This window comes from Opisthocomus hoazin, chromosome 10, assembly GCF_030867145.1.
Source record: "Opisthocomus hoazin isolate bOpiHoa1 chromosome 10, bOpiHoa1.hap1, whole genome shotgun sequence".
In the NCBI taxonomy this organism is placed as follows: Eukaryota; Metazoa; Chordata; class Aves; order Opisthocomiformes; family Opisthocomidae; genus Opisthocomus; species Opisthocomus hoazin.
In genome coordinates this window covers 22,887,405-22,910,405 of record NC_134423.1, presented here as the reverse complement: position 1 = coordinate 22,910,405, position 23,001 = coordinate 22,887,405, and the positions used below count along the sequence as shown (strand labels likewise).

The 23,001-nt window shown below is 40.8% G+C and overlaps 1 protein-coding gene across 1 annotated transcript; it reads right to left on the bottom strand.

Moving 5' to 3' along the window:
• Positions 1 to 147: 147 nt before the first annotated feature.
• Positions 148 to 22,277, bottom strand: TMC3 (transmembrane channel like 3). The gene is made up of 22 exons (XM_075431751.1): positions 22,168 to 22,277; positions 20,771 to 20,914; positions 19,359 to 19,434; positions 16,311 to 16,392; positions 15,492 to 15,598; positions 14,384 to 14,482; positions 14,149 to 14,291; positions 12,536 to 12,683; positions 11,558 to 11,601; positions 11,241 to 11,388; positions 10,351 to 10,460; positions 10,118 to 10,196; positions 9,398 to 9,637; positions 7,655 to 7,783; positions 6,913 to 6,980; positions 6,548 to 6,676; positions 5,613 to 5,723; positions 4,953 to 5,078; positions 3,510 to 3,588; positions 3,272 to 3,314; positions 1,846 to 2,143; positions 148 to 1,146 (listed from the first exon to the last, which is right to left on the bottom strand). Exons 1-22 carry the CDS (start codon positions 22,275 to 22,277, stop codon positions 306 to 308), a joined length of 3,354 nt encoding a protein of 1,117 aa, XP_075287866.1. The 3' UTR covers positions 148 to 305.
• Between the last annotated feature and the right edge of the window lie 724 nt (positions 22,278 to 23,001).

Below are 23,001 nucleotides of genomic sequence, written 5' to 3'. Positions count from 1 at the left end.
CCAGTAGGTGGGGATTTGTTTTTTTTGGTGTTTTTTTTTTTTTTGTTTTGTTCTTTTGTTTTTAACAGCACAACAATAAGCAGGAAATTGGAATAATTTTCCAAATTTTGCAATGTATCAGTTATGATAGTAAAGCAAGGTACCGTTAACAGTAACCACAAGGCTAACTATGCTTTTCCCACCTCGAATGACTATGTACACTGTTGTTACAAAGTCTGTGTCGTCGTTATTCCGACAGACCTCAACCAGCAAGTACAACAAACGCAGGTAGCCTGTTCAAAACACAAAAAGGCCGGGGCACTTTCTCAGACGTTTGAGCAGACCAGTTCATTAGGCTCAGACATATTTAGATCAACACCATTTTTTGATTTCTTTTTGGTGAGTTTTGTCCCAGGTTTCGGATACTTTTCCTTGCTATGAATGACTTGGATATACTGGTCATTGCCGCTGTTCTGCGGATCGCTGCTGGATTCGATGGAAATGGAATCAGATTCTGTTGGAGATTGCTCCAGCTTTTGCTTTTGTTTTGGTTTGACGCGTGGCTCAGGGTAGTTCAGGTGCACTTTCTTGTAGGCGTATGGAGGCCTGTCTGCGTCTAGCTCAAACCCGTCATCCCAGGATTTGTAATGCACTCTTGCTAGGTCCTTGCTCATGAGAATGTGGCCATCAGCACGTTCCCCAATGTAAAATCGTGGTGCTGGGCGAAGATCAGACAGTGAGCGGGGGCGGTGGGATCTGTTCATGAAGTCTCTCCCTAGCTGCTCTTCATCCGCCTCATCTTCACTGGGGTGAGGGGAATACATCTGTTGTGGTGTTCGAACCACGTATCTTCTGACGTTGCGTGGATACAACTCAATAACATCTCCCGGTTCATCCTTTCTGAAGTGCCTTTGCAGTCGGGAGCTAGAACGGAGCGATTTTTTGCGGGACTCATTTTCATTAACAACAAAATACCTGGTAGCATATGGTCTACGTCCCGCAAAAACAGGAGCCTCTGCCCCGAGAGCATCTGGATTTACCTGCCGAATGCCTTTTCTAAAGAGAGGCTCAGAATGAGCATCTTCAGCGTGCTTTTTGAAAGTGACTGGTGTGTAGGGCTTTGTTTTACAAAGCTCGCTTGCGCTCCCGTGCACAACGCTTGGGTACCTTTAGGAAGGAGAAAAAAGGAAATATTGAGATACACACTTATCAATTAATGTGATTAAAATGTCTAAAAAATTCATTGTTCTGGAAGTCAAACACTAGATTGTGAGAGTGGATATTACAGGATCACCATTGTTCCAAATTTTTAGGAGCAATTTGAGAAACACCCTACAAATCGGGAGATATATTTGTTCTTCCCTGGGAAAAGGCAGCAGGCAATTGAGCTCTCAAGTTACGTTCTCATTCTATTTTCTTGTTATTCTGAGAACTGTTTCAAAAAAGCTCTTTATCTGATAACTTGGGAAAAAAACCAACAGGTAGCTTAAAGTGTCAGTCTGCTGATGTCCAAAACTGGTTGTCCTGCAACTAGACCTGCACAGGCATTCCACACAGAGTTCCTTCACTCCTCCTGTATTTGTCTTGTTGATGGAAACAGTATCCCACACAAACTATTTTAGTTATGTGCCTGAGGGGAAGCTTAGTATTTACCTTTTCTTAAGGTGTGTGTAAACTCCAACTACATCATTTCAAAAGTTTTATAATCACTCTGAGTAGTGCTCATGAATGAATCTGCTTTTAAAAAATTCTTCAGCTGTTTCACTGCTCCAGAAAGCCTGAATACACAGCTATTTTGTAAATAAACAAGAGGTATGTCATGGAGCTGCTGGAATAAATGCCATTTCAAAACCAAAGCCATCTTGCCTGTTTGCGATATGATCGTTCCTTGGTTTCTGTGCACTTGGTACTGAGGCAGCTGGCGTTAAAGAGATTGAAGTTGTGGGAGTTGCGTTGACAGGTCTTGCAGCACCGGTTGAGGGCACAGTCTGGGGCACAGACTGGGAAATGGTTTGTATTCTGGTGCCTTTGCTCACAGGAGATTCAAAGTTCAAGACGCTGCCATTCTTTCGGGGAGTTGAGGACCAAACAGAAGACTCCTGGCTGATAATATCACTTTCTTGCTCTGGTCTCTTGTCATTCCCATCAAGATTTTGGATTCTGGCTAGAAAACAGAAATTATGACAGGAACTGTCCAGGCCTCTAAATTTAGAAGCTGCTGTGTAAATGTAGTGGCTCAAATTCACCTTTCAGTCAGGGGATCCAATGCTAACAGAACCCCACTGTGTTCAGAAAAGAGAAACTGGTGTCGTACTGGGAGACATGGTGATAAAGGAGTGGATGGATAAAGGAGTGGATGGGCATAATACGGTACATGGCAGACGTAGTATTGGGAAACATAGAAAAAACACTGGACATTGCACTGTAGGATTCCAAAATGGGCAAATGTCTCTTTTCAAGAGCCCCATTTTAGTTCACAACGTACACCACTACCAATACAAAGGCGGCCGAATTCACCAGACTGGCTCCAGTGACTGTGCTGATCACAGCCAAAAGCTGAATCTGATTTCTGTAACAAAGGGAAATGAACTAGGACACATACTTCATTGCCCTCAATAGTCACTCCTGATTGCTATATTGCTATATATCAGGTATTTCACCATTTATGTGTCTGCTGGCGAGCCGTACGGCAGTCACAGGAGGATAAAGATCTGGCCATAAGGCTACAGAATCATGTCTTCTCTTTGGCTTAGCAAATTTTCACTTTTTCTTTCACTGGGAGGTATTAGAAGGATGGCACCCTTTCTGTGGTTTCTCACTGCTAAAATCCGAGAAGCGGAAGGTGCAGATTCAAGTTTCCTGAGGTACAGTAGACAAGTCTGAAATTTTTTCATCACCTGTGAAATGTTCAACCTGCTCAGGTAAAAGAATGGGGGGCATTCCCTTCCCCCTCCTCTGCCTACTACCCTCTGAATTTTGCACAAGATCTGACACGATTTGAATCATCAGAGATGCCTCCCAGGTCCTGCCCTGTTGGTAGTAAAAGCAGGAAAATACTCAGTGCAAAGATCCCATCAGAGTTTACGTATAAACTACACACCTTGTCTTTCAGTGCTGCCATGATTAAATCAAATCGAGCTCAAAAACTATCTAAAAGGAGGACTCTACAGGAAATATGATTTTTTTTTTAATTTTAAAATTTAGGTGAACTTTCCTATAGGTACGAGAAATCAAAATGATTATGCATCTAAATGCTTACTGATAGTGGCATTTTGAAAGCTCACTGACTTACCTACTGCCATCTGAACCACCTTTTTCTTATCTTCAGTTCTTTCCTAAAATACATTCAGAGGAGTAAGAAGCAGTAGGTGAGTAGAGATCAGAGAGTAACTCACTGCAGTGTCAGCATGATAAATACAGGATTGGTTTTACTTTATGAAATGCTGAAAGTGACTTCAGAGATTTAATTAGGCTCGTACTTCCTGAAGACCCACCAAATTGCCTGTAAAAGTGCTTTGAACTGTACTTACTGTTTGGATCTTCATTCTCAGTTGATTGTTGGTGTATTTTAATGATCTTGCAATACTTTGTAGGTAATAGATCAGCATGCTAGAAGTGAAAGAGGTGATTATGAGTCACATCAAACATTCTTGACAGCTTTCTCTTTGAGGGTTTATAGGTCATTAAAATGATGTACAGGTTCAGTTGCTGCTTTGTAGCACTTCCTTTATACCGTGGTAGTAGAACACAGCCTTCTTTTAAGCGAATATATGTGAAAGAAAGAAGTGACACTGAAAACAGATTTAACAGCAGTTCTAATTGTGCCTGTGTTTTTCGCAGGTCTCTTCGTTGTGCATGCAACCCTGTGCACATTTCTAGCTTTTTTTTGTTTAAATTCTGGACGTGCTCAACATTAATATTTTGATAAATATTTTCTTGTCTTCTTTTCCCAATCCAAGGTTATGGAACAGAGACACCAAAATTACAGCTGAGTTTGCACACTGATACCAACGCAATTTTGTTGACTGGACTAACACCTTGTTTACACTGGCACAGCTGAGATCAGGCCTGGCCTGACATAATGGATTACACTGGCTTTCAGATGCTGTCAGGACTTACAGCTAGACTTGATACCACAAACATTTACATGTGTCCTTAGCCATCCGTTTGAAGCAGTCACTAGAACTACTTAAACTTGTAAATATGTTCATATTTACATGGCTGGGACCTTAGAGGAAAAAGTTACAAATAGGCAGTATTTCTTCGGTCACTCTGGTTTGTCTGAAAAGCCCACTGGTGGGACAAACTCTGCGTTCATCTGTAGTTCACAGGGAAAAAAATGATACAAAGCTACATGCAAGACCAATGATGCTTCATAGAGCAAAGTGATTGTCAAACAGCTCAAAGCAGATATTAATGCCCAGCTGTGAACAATTATTTAGAAACGAGAGTAAGAAAGGACTTCCACTGGAAAGTCTGCAGCAAGTTATATTACATTAACACTTAAGAGCAGACTTTCGTAATTGATTTATCTTGTCAGAAATCAAGATGACTGGGTAGCTTCTTTAAGTGATAGACCGAGCCCTGTTCACAGTCATAAACTGAACTAATGACCATGAGGAAATGGAAAATCAATTTCTGAGGCGCTCCTGAGAAGGAAGAAAGACCTTAAGACTTCCTGGAACCAGCAGCACTGCAAGCCTTGACACAATATAGTGAACTTGCTTTTACACGGTAATCCCAGAACAAGAAATTCCTCTTGAAAATGTGATGACAGTCTTTTTAACATACTCTCATTCTCATCTGATCCCTATACCATGTATTCAATGAGTTGGATTTTTTTTTTTCAGATATGCTTAATAAAATTACAATAATGCTGTGTTTGTTCCTCCGTATCAACATTTGACTCTCCAGAGATAAGACCAGTATTAATACAGTCAATTTAACCTGCCTGTGAAAAACAAAGTACTTACAATAAAAGTAGTAGTGCAGGGAGGACAACCACGGGACTGCTGATGTAAGTAATCACTGTGTTGAACCATGTGGGAAAATCATTTTTAATTGTTTCAGAAACAATGTCATATATTTTTTCTTGTCCACTATGAGAGGGGAAAAAAGCAAAAGAAGGTAAAATTAAATTGTCAGGAATCCTAGGTATATCCGTTTGTTAAGCAGCATTGGCACTGAATAAACATGGAGTTTCATCCTAAACTACTTTGGAATGATATAGTGAAAGGAAAAAAAAAAAAAAAAGATTAAAAAAGGATAAAAGCAACTTGTTCATTATTTGCCTTTTAACAAATTTTTCAAAAGTACAAAAGCATTGGCCAGTCCTGGAGGGTGCTTGAATAGAGACACAAGACGGTGATGTGTGCCAGATTGCTTGGTAACACATTACATTATATAAACATAAAATTACTGAACCATGCATATATAAAGCAAAATGTTGGGCCTCACTCAGAATGTTGACGTATTCACCTAATTAAATCTTGAACTGGAAAACACTGGCAGCAGAAAAACATTGTCCTGTCTATAAACTTTTTTTTTTTAGTTTGTAATCTGGGTATTACTGAACATGATGGGTTTATTGTGAGAAGGTGAAATAAAATCTTAGCAATTTTCATATAACTTACCTGAAAGGACCACAGCTTAAAGATGGCTTGTATCGGGCAATAGCAAAAATTGTTGGTAACATGCATAAGAACAGCATGAACAGCAACATGGCCAAGTAGAAATTATTGGATCTGCAAGAAGACGTAACACATTTCAGATTATACTAATCAGAGAGAAAAACAGAGGCAACATGAAAGGTGCAAGCCTGTATCTACCAAACAAGTTCAAGATCTACATTTCTGAAAGATCAAAATCATTCTGCTATGATTAGAAAGTCTGAACAGAGCCTCTTAATGACCAAAATCCTGTTTGCGCTGCTTTCCAGATACCACTGCTGCAGTCAGAGAACGGTTTCTAGCACCCATCTGTAAAAACTGACCTTGCTGCCTGGTTGTGTCAGGGGAGAAAAAGAACAGTGGCAGAAGTTGATTCATCTTCAAAACATGTTAGAAATAACTGATTCTTAAGCGTTAAAGATACCCTACATTATTTCCATTTTGAGTAAATGATTGCGGTATTCATCATGATAGAGGAAAAATGGGGAGATCTGTTGTGCGATGCAGACACAAGCAGATACTTCAAAGCTTTCAGACAAAGAAACATCAAGAAATAGGACTTGTGACAGTTAACACATGTAGGTTATTGTGCTCCATCGGATTTGTATGGAAATGAAGCATTTGTGTTAGGCCACATATACTGGTCTAGGAATATTCCCTGACATATTTTTCAGTTCTTGCAGATCTTTAACTACCCTGCTTCACAAACCCTCCAGTTTCTCAGTAGCTATGTTTTTTTCACAGACCTTTGCTGTCAGTATTGCTACCAGTATTACTGTCAAATTTGATTTTAAAGTTTCAGAGCTAAAATTGCCTGTCGTTTTGTTCCTATGCACATAAGACATTTCCATTGTCTGCTTTTGATTGATTCTTTATCTTTTGTTCTTATTTTGACTAACCGAGATGCTCTGAAAACCTGCTGATGAGGTACATTACACGTTAACACAGCCCAGCTCCTCAGGTACATGAGTCCAATCAACTTGAGAACATTGAATGCCGGTAAGCAAGGTGAAAAGAAAGCTCCCATCCTGGAAAAAAAATTATTTCAGTGCTCAGTGTTGCCAGAAGCAATTTTAATAGCAAAAGAACATAGGAAAAAAGCAAGTAAACAACAGCTCACTATCTACAGACAATCACTTATTATGATAAAGTATAAAAGACTGCATTACCAATATCCTACTTGAATAGGTTTCCTTGGAAATCATCAGATTGACTTAGCAATCAGCCAGCAAAGGACAAGAAAAATCGTTTAGGGACTACGTACCAGATCATTCCTTGGTTGTAGACCAAATGCAATACATTCTCTGCAATTTTGAATTCTCCATATTCTGGCTACAAGAAACACAGTGTAGGATGAATACCTTGTCTTAATCTTTTTTTCAGACCATTTATTAGAAGTATTTGACTGAATCAGTTGGCAGGCAGCACATAGCCTGAAAAGTCCAGATCAAATACCAACTTTTGGCAAGCGGTGGGAACACAGTAAAACCTACTCTGCGGCAGAGGATTAAATAAACAAATTTCTCTCTCATTTACTTCATTTATTTAGTTAAGGACAAAGAACAGTCCTCAGCCTTTCATGCCAACAGCTTCTTGCTAACCAAATATTACCCATCGTAATTTTCTTAAAGGGCTATATGATTATGTTTATTGTTTCTTGGGCCACTATCTACGTTATGGATAGATGTTACAGCTACACAAGAGAGGATGTGGGGAGCAATTCCATGCCCTCTGTCTTATCTTTGACTCTGGGACTGCTCAATGATCTCATTTTGGGAAAGAAAGATTTCTGCACCACAGCCATGGGAGTAGGCTTCAGAAAAATATCTAATCTCAGCATTTACCCTGTCCCCTCTAATTTAAACTCAGCGTGAGCTATGCCTTTGTAGATGTGTGCTACCAAGAAATTATTTATCTGTTGAAAGGCTTTAAGTACGTTGAGTACTAAGGGAAAGAGCCTACCCCTCTTCAACATCTTAGTTTGATAAAATAAAGACTGTACTTACAAACTTGCTTTCTAGATCCCAGCACCAGCAATCACTTAAATATCGGACACACAGTCCACGGAAGAAATCAATTAGTAGGATGCTTGCGACTGTGAATATCATGTCGATAATTGAAAGCTTTAGCATCTCCTGAAATACAGATTGTTCACACATACTGAGTCATTCTGGAAGCAGATAGACTGCATACAGCTCTTTTGCATTTGTACTTACATTTTGGCTCAAGCTTAGTATCCTGATAAATACAATTTGAATATATAAATTATTTCCTTTTAAGCTTTTCCTATATGACTTCTCCCTTACTTGTCTTTGTTCTACCAAAGAGAACAAACATAATGAAGCTTGGAGTATGCCTTCTATTGCTTGCAGCAATAAAACACTGGTCACAATGGCTTCAAGCATTCTTTTTAATGACTGTTCTGAAAATTTGTCTAGATAAACTGAAACGGGTTGGTTTGCTTTTGTACCCAATCCTTTATTATACTGACTGTTGCAATACATACTTGCTAAGTGCTTCACAATGAGAAATGCTTATTATTCATACAAAACCAAAACCCAATGGCAGTAGGATCACCAAGCCATAAGAGAGACCTGTTTAATGCTTAGAAATGGATGGGGTTATCCTATATTTGATTGAGCTTTAAAAACCTACAATTAACTAGATAAGAGTCAATTCCAAACATCTCTAGCCCATTCTGGGGAATAAACAAACACTCAAAAACCCCCATGAACACCAACTGTAAAAATTTCCCGATGGCTGTGCAGTAGGGAGAGGGGCATACAAGAATAGAAGTCATGCCAATAAACGTAGGAGGGGTCTTTTTCTCCAGATGATCAAACAAGACCTTTAATATTGCTCACTCTGGAACAAGGAGCTCAGCAAGTCAGAAGCGCGCGAACATCATTCTTGATCTAGTGGCCTAGACGCAAGTGCAATGCTGACAGAGACAAAAGTACATTGGGATCAAATGACATCTTTTCAATTTTGCACAGTTAAAATTTCTCTCTGTATGTGCCGGTGCCACTGCTTGTCACTCAAAGTAAAGGCCACAAGCGATGTTTGCTCCACACATAGGGAAGCATAAAGTGTCATATTAAGTCTGCAGCTTTTCTGCAACCTAACCATGGGAAGACACATACATGGCACTGCCACCCAGCTGGCTCCATGCTTATGAACCGACAGTATTTTGAAATCTTTTGTTGTTGTCCTGTTTCTCTCTGAAGAAGTGAAGAACGCTTGATTGTGTAGTGATTTACTGAGGCAGAATGAATAGAGACTGCAGAGATACTGTACAAATGACCAAGACCACAGTCTCATGCTCGGCTCAGGTCTGCATGCCCGTTATGCAGGCAGCAATCAGAATCTGCACAGGGTGCGTGTCACTGCTTAGATGTTTTTATAGTTACATTTCTCCATATGAGTTTAACAGGATGTAGCCTGTTAAAATAGGATCTGTATCACACATCTGTAGAGATCTGTGTGTGCAGAGCTGAAGACAGAGACCGAAGCCTCGCAAAAGAACACTTGGACAACATTAAACACATTGTAGATACTGAACAAAACCCAAAGCTTGTATCTGTGGCCATATTACTTTGTGTACTTTACTCTTTCTACACAATCCTTAGCTAAATTCTGGAATTTATACCAAGAGTATCTCTAAAATTGAACTCAGCACAACATGATTTCAATTTTTTGTCAAACGCAGGTTAGGAAAAAGTTGATGACATAATAAAACAATTACGTACTTGACCAACATATGTCTCCCAACACTGATCCTGGGGGCTTTGGGTGTTAGAGGAAACTGTTCTGTTAACCAGTGAGTCAGAAACTGTCACACTGTGAGTGTGACTCTCTGCTGATGTGATGATGCCGTTTCTCTTAGTTTGTACATCAGGAATAGTTGTAGATAAATTATCTTCTTTAGAAAGTGTTTGGGTTTCCAAGAAGATGGTAGAATTACTTGCATTTTTGCTAATGACGGAGTTCTGAAATCATAAATGTCCCAAAAGCTACTTTTTCAACTGTACATACATGCAGATATCTGTACCTTCTACAATGTACACACATAGAGGCATTTCTTCACGTATTTTCAAGCAGCAGTTAGGTGACTTAAGTAGCTGTCAGTGTATGAAGTCTGATGGAACTGTAAGGACAGTACTGAAAGCTGATTTTAGGTAGCTGGAAATATTTGGCCTAAAGTGATGGCTTTTCTTTTTTTTTTTTTTAAATAGTTAAGCAATGCACATCTATTTATCATGTCAACTGTGGATCCAGTTATCCTAAAAAAACTACAAGTAGTTGTAAATGAACATTGACTAAAGCATATTACAGTTTGATAGGATTGTAAAGATTATTTTGTAATTTCAAACAAATTTTCACCTGACTTCATATGTATCACAATAAATGGAACACTATCTATAAAGTCTACTAGCTTTACACATCAGAAAACATCAAGTTAAACTTACAATGACACTCATACTGTTCACTTTATCCAGGAGAGCAATGATTAAACTGTAGAGGTTTCCCAGGTATAGAACAAGGACCCTGAAAACAAGAAGATATGTGTTAGTGGCGTTGTTATCCTGTTGACTTCTCATGCATTCTCTGGTTTGGTTGGACTAAAACATGCGAGCAGAACACACCTCTCCTCCTCCTTTCTTTCTCCCCACACATTTTCTACACTGCATAATGCCCATACCTGGCTAGCTGGAAGCGAAGAGTCGTCCTTGGATGGTACATCTCCAGAGCTGCCACAAGCTCAAAAGCAGAGGGTGCAATCATTGTAATCAGGGACACAACTACGCTTACCTGTAGAACAGAAAGGCGCAGCATTTTTGTAGCTTTTCATGTAAATCTTCCGACACCTTCAGTGCTGACTGAAATAGTGCTTATGCACATGCTTTGGTGGTTGCTTTTCTTAGAGGGAGTGCTTTATAAAGTCATTATTGACATTAGTAATAACAGTAGTTATGACAGAAAATTATAGATCTGGAATACCACTCAGGAATCTTTACTCCAGACGTTGTAGCTTTAAAGTTACTACTTTATTAATTAAAATAAAAACTTAACTTGTAGGACATATGAAACATGATAATATATCATCTTCCTCTGAAATGGGCGAGTAGCTCCTCCATACCTGTTCACTTCCTACTGTCAGTATCCACTCATTCCTCTGAACGGAAATATTCACAGAACATTTAGTATCCCCCAGCTGAAATCAATCGCTTTTGTCCACGCTGGGTCCTTTCTAGTCCATTGGCCCAGTGTTCGCTCAGCTCAATCGTGGGTGCAAAAGTAGATTTGTGACAGTAGGGTTTATGCTTTGTCCTCACCAAATAGGGGCCAGCGAGAACTGCAGCCTCTGTGAAATGAGGACCTGCAGCATCCCCCTGCCCGCTTCAGCTCCGCTAACACCGAGCAGGGGGAGCAGGGGTGTGAATACAGATCCAGGTAACCACCCCTCTGCCCTCTCCTTCCTCATTGCGCCTGGCTAATCTCTTGTGATTTACACCTCTGCATACTATCGCTACGAGAGCCCTGAGACAATAATCCTGCTTCTAACACAGAGGTAGTGTAAAGACAGTGTACCTCATTTTTTTCCCAAAGAGTCAATTCCTTTTTGTTCTGCTCTAACCTTTGGGATCGATCCACAACAAAGTATATGATGTAAATACTTCCAGCAAGCGAGAGAAGCACAAGGATGTTTGCAATAATTCTTAAGGTTATGGTCACTGCCCTTGGAGGAAAAAAAACAAAAGAAAAAAAGACACAGCCGATACAGCAGGTTGTCTAACAACACCAGGGGTCTTTTTTAGCAGTTCTTAGAAGTACAAGACAAGCAGATTTACACTGCTATCTGCAATGAAACAGTGCTTTGAAAAGCATCTCTCATCTTATATACATACAAGTTTTTGCTTTTCTTCTTTTCCTGCTCTTCCAATATAGCTTCCTTGAAAGAAAAACAGCATTATTATCATAGCGTTCAGCAAAAATAAGGAACGTCTCTTTCACAGAACCTATCAAGTATACTGATAATAAACCATCACATCCTGGAAGGGCAAGTAGATAAATACCTCTCTGTCCTGCGTAGCTTTTTTAAGAGTGATAAGTGAGCTTAAAAAGTGAAGGAGATTACTGTGTATTTGTTTCTCAGGAAATCAATTACTTGTGCACTTCCAGTCATGCAGGTTCAGTGGGGTACAACCAGAGGTTTACACTACCAGATCTTTTTGCAGGACATCCCTATAGAATGCATGTGTCAGTAATATAATAACAGAACTGTCAAAAGTTATCCTTATTCATTGAAATAACTAAATAGCATAGCTTATTAACTTACCCTTGAAACAATTTGAAGTAATTTTGTTCAATAACTTAATGAAAATACACCAAATTTGAGATAAAAATTAGTTTTGATGAAAACCCCATACTTCTTCAATTCTAAATGGAAAACATCTGTATTTAAAGCAACTGTATAATACTGAGAGAGCTGTAAGACGTCCCTGGACCATTTGTTATGGAGAAATGAAATAAATGAGTGTTTTCACATTGTTAACATGAATATGATTCTATTACTCAATGAAACTGCATCACAAGCAGATTTATTTCTAGTGATCTGTCTTCTTGTCACGCATACAGTGGCATTAAATAGAACTCTTCCGAAGAAGAACACAATGGTCTTGCTGGGACAGAATGACAGTGTCAGCAAGTGTGACATGACTGCGACACCACACAGAGAAGCGATACCAGCCCTCCCCTGGGCAAACAGATGTGTAAATGAATACCAAAACCCAATAGGAAATGGAAGGGAATGAGAGGAAAGACATATATAACTTACAGATGAACAAACAAATCAACTCTAAACAATTGGAAGGTCAGTTGCTCACCCGAATGCTATTAACTATGGCAGCAGCTTTGCTCTCTGCAGCCTCGGGGTTTCCTATTAAATAGTCCCAAGCACAGAAGAGTCTCCAACAGAAAGTGTAATTTTCATCAGAGGCACTTGCTAAACTCATTCGTGAGTTCTTTGCCATTCTGTAAAAAAATAACAAATATTCAACTGTTGTTAATGTGTGAAGATGAATATGATGGAAATCACTGGTTTGGTTCCTAGTTTTCAGATGCCTACACCTTTAGAAATACCAAAAGTTTGCAGCAATTAGTGTCATTGTTGGCAGCTTTCTGAAGAAAATAAACCAGGGTGAGGTTCAGAGCATGAACTTCACTTTTGTTGTAGTGCAGAAGCGATTCACTGTGGAAGGGCATTTTGGTATTTACATTCTTTATATCTGACAAATAAAGCAAACAGATCTCACTAGAGCTGGTGGACTTACATGTATTTCAGTTCTACAATCTCCAGGCTGGATCCATCTGGAAGATACTATCACTAAGATCACTATTACTGTGATTATAAGCTAGTCTGGCAATACAAGTGACCATGCACAAGATCTGTTTGTTTTCTGTATTGTTTTCACCCTCAAAATATTCGTTATTGTCAAATAGAAACCCAGTGCCGTTTTGCAGACCTTGGGAAAAAGAAAGAAAACCCCACCTACTCACACCAGGTAGGCAAGATGTCAGAACATTGCAAAGTGTAAGAAATGAAATGAAGATTAATAGCTTATTGAACAAAGGGCATCCAAAAGGACAAGGTTAAAGGGGAGCTGTAAGCAGCTAAGCAAAGAATCGGTGAGCCAAGTCAGAAGGAGAAGAGCTAATCATACCCAGAAACTGCAGATGTGTAGATCAGTGTCAAACCTATCAGTGACCCTTGGCACAAACCAGTGGGTGGAATAAAAATAAACGAAAAGGGAAGGTTTGGCTTCAAAACAGAGTTATTACAGGCAGCACTAAAAATGTCTCTGCACTGCACTGTGCCAGATAAATAGGTATCAAGAAGAGAAGGGAAAGCAAATCAGGAGACGACAGAGTGACCTTGCCCCCTCCAAGCATTGCGCATCCCCAGATTTACAGTCAGTGCCAGCAGCCTTGCTCTCTCTGCTAAGTAACTCCTACTCCTCTCCCTTCAACAGCAAAGGACTTACACTTACATTCAAATGGGATGCTGCATACTGGCTGAAACCAAAGAAAAGTACATCTATGATGGCATTTTTATATTTATACTTCAATAGATGGGAATAATAATGCTGAAAGCATTACACTTAAAACATAGATTTCTGTCATAGTAATATTTATACCAGAAGAGAGGAAAACTGAAAGGACTTCCATGAGGGTCGGAGCTCACACTACACAAACACAAAGAACACAGATCATCTTCTGTGCTGCCCCCCTTTTATGGACACCAAAGAGAGAGCAAAGACAAGCGGTGGCAAGATAAAGAGCAAGCTAGAATTAAGCTCAGTCTGCCTCCCTGATATTAGCAGACATGAACAGGTTAACAGAACTAGGCAGAATAAATAAAGAGGAAATGGGATAAATACACCTTTAATGACTGCCTGAACACACAAGCTTATGAAGAACAATAAAGGGGAAGTCTTACTTTTTCAAGAGAATGATGAAGCTGTAAGCAAACACTGCCATTCCAACAAGGAAGTAGGCAAGAGGCAGCCGGTACCCAGATTTCCCAATCTTCCTCTCATGACCATAGTAGCCATAAAACAAAACAGAGTACTGGAGGTAGCCCTGAAAAGACCAGAGCCTGTAAGCAAGAGCAATAGCGAACGGTTACAACAGAACAGCGATAGCGAAACAATAAAGAGTGGATTTAGTCTTGCCCCTAGTGACCAGATGGTGTCCAGGTCCTGAGCCGATGCGATACGCTCCTTGGGAATGGTCTTGCTGACTGTGCTGCCGAACGGCGCTCCGGCCAGTATCTGGGAAAGAGAGAGAAGGTCTCAGAAGCTGTGTGAGCCCCTCTGACCCGGGGCTGCACAGCAGAACCCCTCACGAGCTGCCCGCGCGGATGATGCTGTCAGGATAGCGAGTACTGGGTCATCCCTTGTCCTAAACTAGAAACTCCGTCCGAAATCCTGCATTCATTTGCCACTAAATCAGATCAATTTTTCACCATTTGTGGTCTACCTATGAGGAAATGTAGTGATCTGTAGACATCTTTGAAATGGCTGAGAAATGAAAAGAGAGATCAGCTGAAACCATTAACAAAATAGCTTTAAAAGTTATGTTTAATTTAAGCATTTTATAATTAATTATGGCAGTGTATGATCTCAAAATGGTACTTCAAGATTAGATCTACTTTTCCTTAAAAAAGCAAAAAATAGAAGTGAATACCTTTTTTATTTCAGTTTACTTTTTTTGTTTTGGGAGTACTTAATTTTTTTTAGTATAGCCACTGAGACGAAAAATCAGATATTCCCATGTTTTCTGATAATGTTATTAAAGCACAGGTTAGGTGAGGCAAGAAAATGTTTATGAATAATTTAACGACATTAACACATAGCCTTACCTGCATGGAAGAACTAAACACAGTTGTGGCTGTTCAGAACTTCTAGAAAATGATTTCTAATGGACAATAATCCATAGTCTGGAGAGAGATGTTCTGCCTGCAAATGGCACTAACAGGTCTAGAGTGTACTCAGCACCAACTACAGCTTTTAGGATTTGGTTCTCCGTTTTAGTAATCAGAAACAAACATATTCTGCAAAAGCATTAGTACTATGTCGACAAAATATCTTCTCTAAAGCTAATAGCAAAATTCTCTTATCCTTTGGCAGAAAAAAGGTCTTAATAGTGGAATTTATTTTAAATAATTCATTTTTAATTGTACATTTCAAACTGATGTATGCCTTTAAGAGTGGCATTTGTTTAATTCAGACAGGAAAGTGCAACAGCATTTTTCTGTAAATATCAACAACATGTTCTTACCTCTGGTAAGACTACAAATGCTCCTGTCATTATTGTAAGTACAATATTGACTCCAAATAGCCATCTCAAGAAGATGAAGTAAGAGGCAACTCCAGACCCAAAATGACCTTAAACCACAGAAAACAGTTATCTGAGTTATGCAGTCTATAAAAGTGCATATCATTTATTCATGAAGTATTATCTGAATAATAAAACAAAAGAAAAACCTTTCTTATTCATGCAGGGCATACAGTGAAGTAGACAAAATGTTGACATGTCATTGAGGAAAATACAATTCCAACACAAACTCTGTTGGGGAATTCTCATCATTACCAGCAATATTTACGCAAGAAGCTGCTATGCTGGGTGACGTCATGCATCCGTTTTCCTTCACCGCTGAAGCACAGAGGTGTGACCTGACTGCTGGTGTAATGTTAAGGGCTGCTTTCATTCCAATCCGAGACTCAGGAGCTGGTGACGCAGGTTACAACCACGCTTAACCCAGGGTAGATCTGGGGACACTGGCCTGAAGACGCTGCCCCATGGACTGTGATAAACTATAACCAAATCTCACTGTATTTTCAGAACCGCAGTGGGACAAATTTGACTTTTTAAAAGTTTCCCCCCCATGAAGACCATAAATGAGAACTGTGCAGTGTCTAAGGCAGCAGGAAAAGAAGAAAAAGCAAAGTTTTAACTGAAACCATCACTGCCTAAAGTGATTGTGTTAATCTCTCCCAAATATTATTTATTTAATTCAGTACATTAAAAAAAAACCCTGCAGACTTAGCAATTTAGCAAGCGCTTTACTGTTCAATACCATTGAATCTTTATACTTACTCTCAATTTTCTTTATTCTCATTTCCCATGGAATAAACATTACAACAAAATTATATGCAAGTCGAATAAACTTCCTCCAAAGCTGGGAAAAAAAGCAGAGAAATGAGAAATAGGACACTGCTGCATGTAAAAAAATAAAAACAGAAATGAAGAGTATTTTACTCCTTTCTCTTTTATCTTGTATGACAACAAATATTATAAACATTAATCACTAAGATCTTAAAGCATGTCTGTGAGCTAGGTGGGGAAAGCAAACCGTGGTGGGGTTTAGAAACAGACAAAACGTGGGGGGCCCAGGAGTCCTTCACTCCGCTTACCAGCCAAATGGCGGCAAAGATGAGATGGAGCGCCCTTCACACACCTCTGAAGGTACTGTTGGGACCCACCACCCTGCCTTTTTCTCACAGAGAGACGGTGAGGAGCCCGCGGAAGGCAGGCGAGGGGTGCTGCTCCCCATCTCCACCTCCATGACTGGGGGCTGCAGAGGGGAGGAACTGCAGAGCGGGGCCAGGCAGCGGCTCTGGGCAGCAGAAGTCAGCCAAGCTGGGTACTGCTGGGACGCCTGGCCTCCATGTAATTTATGAGGGAATCCCGCTGCACTACGCATAATAAATCTGATTTCTACAACAAACAAATGAACAGGCAGCTAACTTCAAATTTAAGAGAAGCATAATGCCAGTTTTTCTGAGAGGGGAAGGATAAGCTTTTGTATTCAACAGCAGCAAATTCAGCTGCTATATTCTCAGCTCTGTGTGTTACAGCCGCCACCTGCAGAAAACCTGTGGTTGTGTTTTGTAGAGTCTTTATTCACCCTCCATTTTTTGCATGGTCAGAGGAAGGCATCTTCCTGCACACTGTGGGCTGTGCACACACATGTGGGAGAAGAAACAAACCCTGCATGTGCACAACTGAGGGCAGTTTTTGGTTTGTTGAATTAGAGCTATAACCTTACAGTATCAACAGAAAAATAATATTTGTATGTAGTGCATTATAAAGTACTTTTAGTACAGCTAGATAGTAAAAAACCCGCTATATTTTAGGCAGCAGCAGTGTCAATATTATATCATGCAACCTAATCTCCTAAAACCAAAGAGGAGTAAATAACATTTTAATTACTGAATATATCATCAATCTCTTTGGCTGAAGTTAATTAATTTTTATGGTGCTATGGGTATTTCATTGCATGAATGGGAAGTATTTTAATTAAACAAAGGTATTGTAGATGCCGGGAGTTGCATGGGAATTGCATGGATTGCTACATTCACTTGAAAACAGTTCACAAGGCTGAGAAAGGAATCAAGCAGCGTGTGCCAGTTGTAGTGAAGATTTATAAAGTATACAAAGCTGTCCATGTGGGAGTTGTATTGTTAAAATTATAATTAGGTAGCTATCACTTCTTTTCCTGCCTACTGCATACCTGAACAGGTCATTTATAGTCTTAGAATCCACAGTTTGAGCATCTGGCATTAATTGCAAAATGTAAAAAACCCCAATGCAAACATAAAATGATTGAACTGAAAAGGAAAAATGCTTTCAGTGTTAAAACAGTGAAAGGTATTTTCACTTCAATTTTCATAAATAATAGCATAAATTGTCCAATTAAGGAACAGTGTGTATTTTGCCAGTTTTAAAAACATATACAGTTACAGCTGCATTTTGTTCTTAGCACACGTTCAACCACTGAGTTCTTAATTTTGATGATGTACTTCTTTTGCTCTGCTACAATTTTTCACTCTGTGGTCACCGTGCTATTTTCTGAGAAAATACGTGAAAATGAACCCCTTTCAACTAAAAAAAAAAAAAATGCAGCTCATTCTGTTGCATTTGCTAAATTTACCCCTGATGTAAAAGCTATATTCCCTAATTTGTGGTAGGAAAAAAGAATACAGTTCCCCTACACATAAGGAGTGGTGCTAATTAACTACTGAATTATATGCCTGTGCTGAATATCTCAAAGAAAATACACACAATAGAGGCAATTAAATTAGTTACAAACTTTTATTCATTGTAAAGTCTAAGATGAAAGCCACTGTATTTTTATGGGAAGGGGAATATGAACAAGTAATAAGTCCGATCTGTGATTTACTGACATGTATTGCAGACCCTTAGCACTTCTTTCTAGGTAACATCCTACTTCCACTCAAGTTGAAGGCAAAAACCAGTACGTATTTAAAGAGCATTTGTTACTTCCACTGCATTTTCCAAACATGCAAAGGCAGAACAAGGAAAAATTACTCTTTCCTACCTTGGAAAAATGTACTTTTAACCTTTGCTGTGGGCCAGCATAACAGAACAACAGATACAGATGCAGCCTCTCACTTGCTCATGTGAACACAATGCATGGTGTTCTATTTTACTGTTAGAACCCTGCTTTTCTGAATTAAAATAACTTACTCATTAAAACTGTACTCATTATGATGACAAAAATATTCTTGACTGCTGAGATGACTAAAGATCTCTTCTTTGTTGGTTGCATATTAGGAACAATTTCCTACACGTTATTAATTTCCAGAAATTAGGGCCAGGGTCTATTTTCAGTGGTGTAAATAGATTTGCTAAGATTAGATTCAAACTCTGTGACTATTATGCAAGTAAAAACCTTCTTTAACAACGTATTTACCATAAGCTATTGTAGAATTGTCTTCCAAACTAAAAGCTAGATGCACTTTTCATACTAAGCTATCGAACTGTGGCCCCGGAGCCTAATGAAATAGCTCTTCAGAGAATACTGGCAGCATGTTGTTGGTATCCCATTGCCATCGCCCCCTCTAGCAGGCATCAATATTTGTAGATTATTTGAGAAGTAAGCTTATACTGCATTAATAGAAGGACATCCATCCCTCAACACATCAAATTAGTCTGCAAAAATGTAATTATTAAATTCACAATAGAAAAAAAAAAAAAAGCTTTTAACTGCTTTTTCCTCCCTCTGCAGAGTTCCAGAGTTAGAGATCAAGACTACCTAGCAAACATAAGCGTCTGTGAATGAAAACTGCAGACGACTCTTGGTATAGAAAAGAGCTGTAACTTAAGAAAAAGCAGCCATACCTCTGCACCAGCGGCTTGGTAACCTCTTGTTCTCGTGAGTCTCCCTTCATACTTCAGCACGATCTCCTTTGCCTGTCTGCACGAGAAGGTGGAAATTCATTCTACGTTGGTCCCGTTACTCACACCCCTTATTCTGCACAAGCAGCGACTAGCAAAGTCGTCAAATGCTCTGAAATACAACCGTGGACTGTCTCACCATAAAATCCTTGTCCAGGCAAAGCTTTTTCTTTTCCTGTTGTGTTTTTTATTGACACTTTAAAATCGCTGAGAATTTTGTTTGAGAAAACTCAGCATTCAAAAGTTTGACGGCAGGGAGGGTTTTTCTGTTCCTCTAATTTTTTTCTCTGTCCTTTTGATTCAAGGTCTTTCTTTGAAAATTGTGCGATCCAGATGAGTAAAATAAAAATATCCCCAGTACAGCCTGGTTAATCTCATATGGATACTAACACTTCTTCTGCAAATATGGTGTAGCACTCCTGTAAGATGCAGAGGTGCATATTCATCTGGTCATACTCCGTCTTTGACCTCAGCAGAAGGCGGATGGAGACCACCAAAATCTCATCAACAGAAGCAGGGAGGCAGCAAGTCACAGACTCTGCCCGAGAGAAAAATCTCTCTTTGTTTCCAAGATTACACAAGGGCTCTGCTGCTGGTAGGGGTTCCTCGTGACTAAAATGCCATCCTAGCATCATACAGGGGTTTTAGAGAAAGATGCCAGATAAAAAGGAAAAATAAAGCGAGCCCCAGACAGATTCATGCTGTGAAAGACCTGGCGCAGTTTAGACAGGTGGCCCAAAGAGTTGGGCACGCACTCTTTCATTGTATGTTTGGAATTATTAATGTAATAATTGCAATCTTAAGCTGTGAAACATGTTATTACTACCGTGAACATACCTTTTAAACCTGCAAGTGCCCAGTATTTACTGCTGTTTACAATATACTACCTGAAGATTACGACCAGCTTCTGTTCTCATACCATGCAATCGTCACATGTAATTAGCTTGAAAACAGCAAAGTGTTTTCCTTTTTTGGGACAGAGTGAAATAATTTAGGTTAAAAACGTATTACTGAGCATTACCAACAGCCGTGCCTTAGACCGCTGAATAGCTGACACGCTGTTTTAATAGGTAAATAGCCACGGCATGATTTCTTGCTCTCTCTTCTGTACAGTGACCGTCTAAAGGGAGCCACAGGCATGCACAGGAGACAGCTCCACCTGCAGACTTCCCACCCCGGGGCTGCTGCCTTCAGCCAGCTCTCGGATCTTGTCAGAGCATCCTCACGGCACGCTTTCCTAGCGGCTCTTACTAACTTCTGTGCACAATCCCTTCCAGTTTACACTGAACAACTTCTGAGGCTGGGCGCACTGTCACAGCCAGTGAGCCTGAAAGCTCCTGTGCAAACACCGTTACCTGAGTGCCCTCAGCTTCTGCCTCATCGGCCACGGCCGGCAGCGGATGTTGGACATGATCTCCTTCTGGTACTGGATGTTCTGAAAGATCTGCTCCGGGTCATGGCCCTCAGCCTTTTCTTCACTGATATCGTCGTCCGAGTCGCTGGTGGCCCCGCGCACACCCCGCGAGAGTAAAACCAAGACAAATTATTCCCATTCAGACCCCCAGTAAACTGTTGATTTGCACAGGATCCAACCTTTTACAGCAATATAACAGCTTGACCTTACTGTTTTAAAGTGGATGAATAAATTGGATGATGTCCCCATCTCCAGGATGTGCCTCTTTTCCTCCCAACCGCTTTCTGCTCAGTCATAAATTATCCCCGCTCCCCACCACGAATCCCCATCTTTCCTCTCTGAGCGTTTCCAGCCACAGAGCTTGTACATCATGCTAGCAAGACACCCGGGTTATTTTTCTGGAACAAAGTGCTGTCTAAACATTTCCAGCAAGAGCACTTAACATTCATTTATTCACCATGTGCTGTTGGTCTTTTATTTTGATTGTAATAATGATAAAATATTTTCTTGTTAGAATGGGGGGAACAGATGCTTGGATCACGGTGGCCCTTTGTTCCTGTTCCCTGCTGAGGGGGACAGGACCATGGGACCCCACACACCAAGAATTACTTGTCTCTGTAAAAAGATTCATGCACTTCGATGCAGATTTCTGTGGATGATTATTAAAGTGTCTTTTCTGATGCTGTCACCACATTTGCTAAGCTACAGCTCTTGCAATTGCCTGTTCAAAACAGGGTATTGTATATGAAACAGCAGAACTGTTCATTCTTGCAGAGCCTTAGGTCTAAAAACTTGTGGTGACTGTTTCCCCTGAGTGAACTGATGAGATCCGAAGCACCGCAGCAGCTGCCAGCTAGGAAGTTTTCTGATTGTATTGCTGTGTACTTGTTGGGAAAGGTCCCTGCAACTCTGCTGAAAAAGCAACACCTTTTAATCACTTAGAAATAGATCATAACCTCAACCACGCCTTGTAAGAACATTCAAAGGACATTCTTCATCAGACCACCGGTCGATCGGTGCGCAGTCCTGTCACCTTGGTTGCAGGGGACATTCAAGGGAAATGTATGATTACACAGGAAAAGTACGGAGACGTTTCTTACCCTGCTGGAGCCTGAACTGGCTGGACTCACACTGCGTTTATGCTGCAGTACGAAATGTGACTTTGGTGAAAATAAAAAAAGCGAAGAGGTTTGAAATGCATCTAAGTAGAGAAGAGTGATTTTTCTCATGCTCCTTTCCACGTTACCACACTCTGTCTAAATGAAAGTGGAAACAGAAGATCCCGCTCCTGTGCTAGAGACGGCAGGTTTGCACGTCGGGAGAGCGGGGGTCTCTTACCTGGGGGGTGGCTCCCGGTAGGTGTAGATGCCGGCGTGCCGCTTCACCGTTCGATACTTTTTGCAGGACTTGGCGGTTTTTGCCGCAGCAGAGCCCGTTGCTGCTGCCATGGTGGCTGCTGCCGCCCGCGCCAGGTGAAACTCTGCTGCGCTGGAAGGAAGCCTTTCGCTCGCCGGTCAGACGTCTCGTAAGCAGCCAAATGTCATTAAGCAGTGAGCAGAGCAGCGAGCAGAGCAGCGAGCGGCGGGGAGCCCTGCGGAGTGGAGGCTTGCTGCCTGCGCCTGGTGCTCCAGCCTGGCAAGACCCACTGCCTGGCAGTGCCTTAAAGCGGCAGCGCGCGGCAGCCCCTGCCACGGCGCTTCCAAGCAAGGTGCCCAGAGGCGAGCGAGGGAGCAGAGCCCAAAGGCAAGCCCGCTGCAGGCCTTAATTCAAAGCCGAGTTTCCCTTGTCACGGGTGAGGTATTCCCTCAAAGTGCCATCCCGCTGTGAGCGAGGTTTCCCATGGATGTGCAGGACGTGCTGTTGACATCTTTGCATCATGGGCTTGAGAGAACGGTCACAGAATCACAGAATGTTTGGGTTTGGAAGGGACCTCTGTGGGTCATCTAGTCCAACCCCCCCGCCGAAGCAGGGTCACCTACAGCAGGCTGCTGCACAGGACCTTGTCCAGGCAGGTCTTCAGTATCTCCAGAGAAGGAGACTCCACAACCTCCCTGGGCAGCCGGTTCCAGGGCTCCGTCACCCTCAGAGGGAAGAAGTTCTTCCTCATGTTCAGACGGAACTTCCTGTGCCTCAGTTTGTGCCCATTGCCCCTTGTCCTGTCGCTGGGCACCA